The sequence below is a fragment of the Uncinocarpus reesii genome, genomic scaffold (genome assembly GCF_000003515.1).
Source record: "Uncinocarpus reesii 1704 scaffold_1 genomic scaffold, whole genome shotgun sequence".
NCBI lineage: Eukaryota > Fungi > Ascomycota > Eurotiomycetes > Onygenales > Onygenaceae > Uncinocarpus > Uncinocarpus reesii.
Window position 1 is genome coordinate 472,661 of NW_003052500.1, and position 1,460 is coordinate 474,120.

A 1,460-nucleotide genomic window follows, 5' to 3' on the forward strand; every position below is an offset into this window, starting at 1 on the left:
CGTGGGCCATCGATTTCAGCCTCAGACCCAGAGCTTACGCCAAGCTCCTCGTCGCCGGCATCGAAGCGCCGTTTGACGGAGAGAAACCCGTCGTCTTCATCCGCATCAGCGGTGGGGTTGTCCTTCTCCTCCCCATCGACATCGTCCTCAGTTCTAATCAATTTGGTGTAATGTTCCGTTAGCACGTCCTGATTTCTTCGCTCGAACATGCGATCATATTTCGTCCGTACAGCGGTTTCTTTTTTCTTTGATTTTTTATCTCCCTCCTGATCTGTATCCTCGTCGCTACTCGACATCGTGGCAAGATGCCGAGGCGCATTCTTTCGTAATTTTGTATCTTCTCCCTTGATGAACTTGATGCGCGGGGCTCCAGGGAGTCCGAGACTTGATGCAAAGTCTTCAAGGGGCAAACTTTTAACATTAAACACTTCCTTATCCTTTTGTATGTGTATCGATTTGGCGTAAGATGTGAATGCTTTCTGCCCTAAATATTTTAACGCAGGGTCTTTAAAGCACATATTCTGCAGCTGACTCTTGATACTCTGCTGCTTTTTCGCTTTGATATTGATCCGCTCGATAGGTATCTTCTTCTGTTCAAGGCGCTTCAACATGCCTTCCTCTTCATTCGGCTCCAAGAACAACACTGCGCGCCCGTCCCGTTCATATCTCGCAGTTCGGCCGACTCGATGGATATAAGTGTCCGCATCCTCAGGGCAATCTAGTTGAATAACCCAGTCAACTGCGGGAAAATCGAGGCCTCTCGCCGCGATATCTGTCGAAAATAAACAAGAGTACTTCGACCTCGAAAATTTATTCGTGATGTCGATCCTTGCAGCTTGTTTTTGCCTTCCATGAAGGTGCAATAGCGGTATACCAGGTTGCATCTGCCGAAAAGCCTCATAGACGAATCGCACTTGTTTGCTCGAGGAAAAGAACACCAGTATCTTGGACTTTAGCGTACTCCGGATAAAACTCCATAACGTATCCAGCTTCTCCGGTAACGGCGTAACCACGTAGTGTTGCTGCAGGCTCGCAGGTGTTGCACTGCTCGCTGTGTCATGAACAGATATATACTCTGGATCTCTTAAGCTCAACCGCGCCAGATCAGATACTTTCTTCGTCTGGGTGGCACTAAACAACATTGTCTGTCGCTCTTTGGGTAGATGTTCGACAATTGCATCCACTGTGCTTTGAAATCCCATGTCCATAATCCGATCTGCCTCATCGAGAACGAGCATTTGGATATGATCTGTAACGAACGCCGCCGTTTGGTCCATATGCTGTAGCATACGTCCTGGCGTACAGACCAGAATATTCATCCTGCCTAGGCGCTCTTGTTCTTCTTGTAAACTTCTTCCCGCCGATCACTAAACCAGCCGAAAAAGTATGATACCGACCGATTTGCGGAGGACTTCGAATATCTGAATAGCTAGTTCACGAGTTGGCGAGAGGATAAGTGG

The 1,460-nt window shown here is 47.9% G+C and overlaps 1 protein-coding gene across 1 annotated transcript in view; it reads right to left on the reverse strand.

Moving 5' to 3' along the window:
- Positions 1 to 1,319, reverse strand: part of UREG_00321 (uncharacterized protein) — a gene marked incomplete at both ends in the record, with an annotated part of 1,890 nt that extends 571 nt beyond the window's left edge. Inside the window, one exon of the mRNA XM_002540762.1 lies at positions 39 to 1,319. Within this exon, the coding sequence (XP_002540808.1) occupies positions 39 to 1,319 (1,281 nt within the window). The remainder of the gene's footprint in view (positions 1 to 38) is intronic.
- Between the last annotated feature and the right edge of the window lie 141 nt (positions 1,320 to 1,460).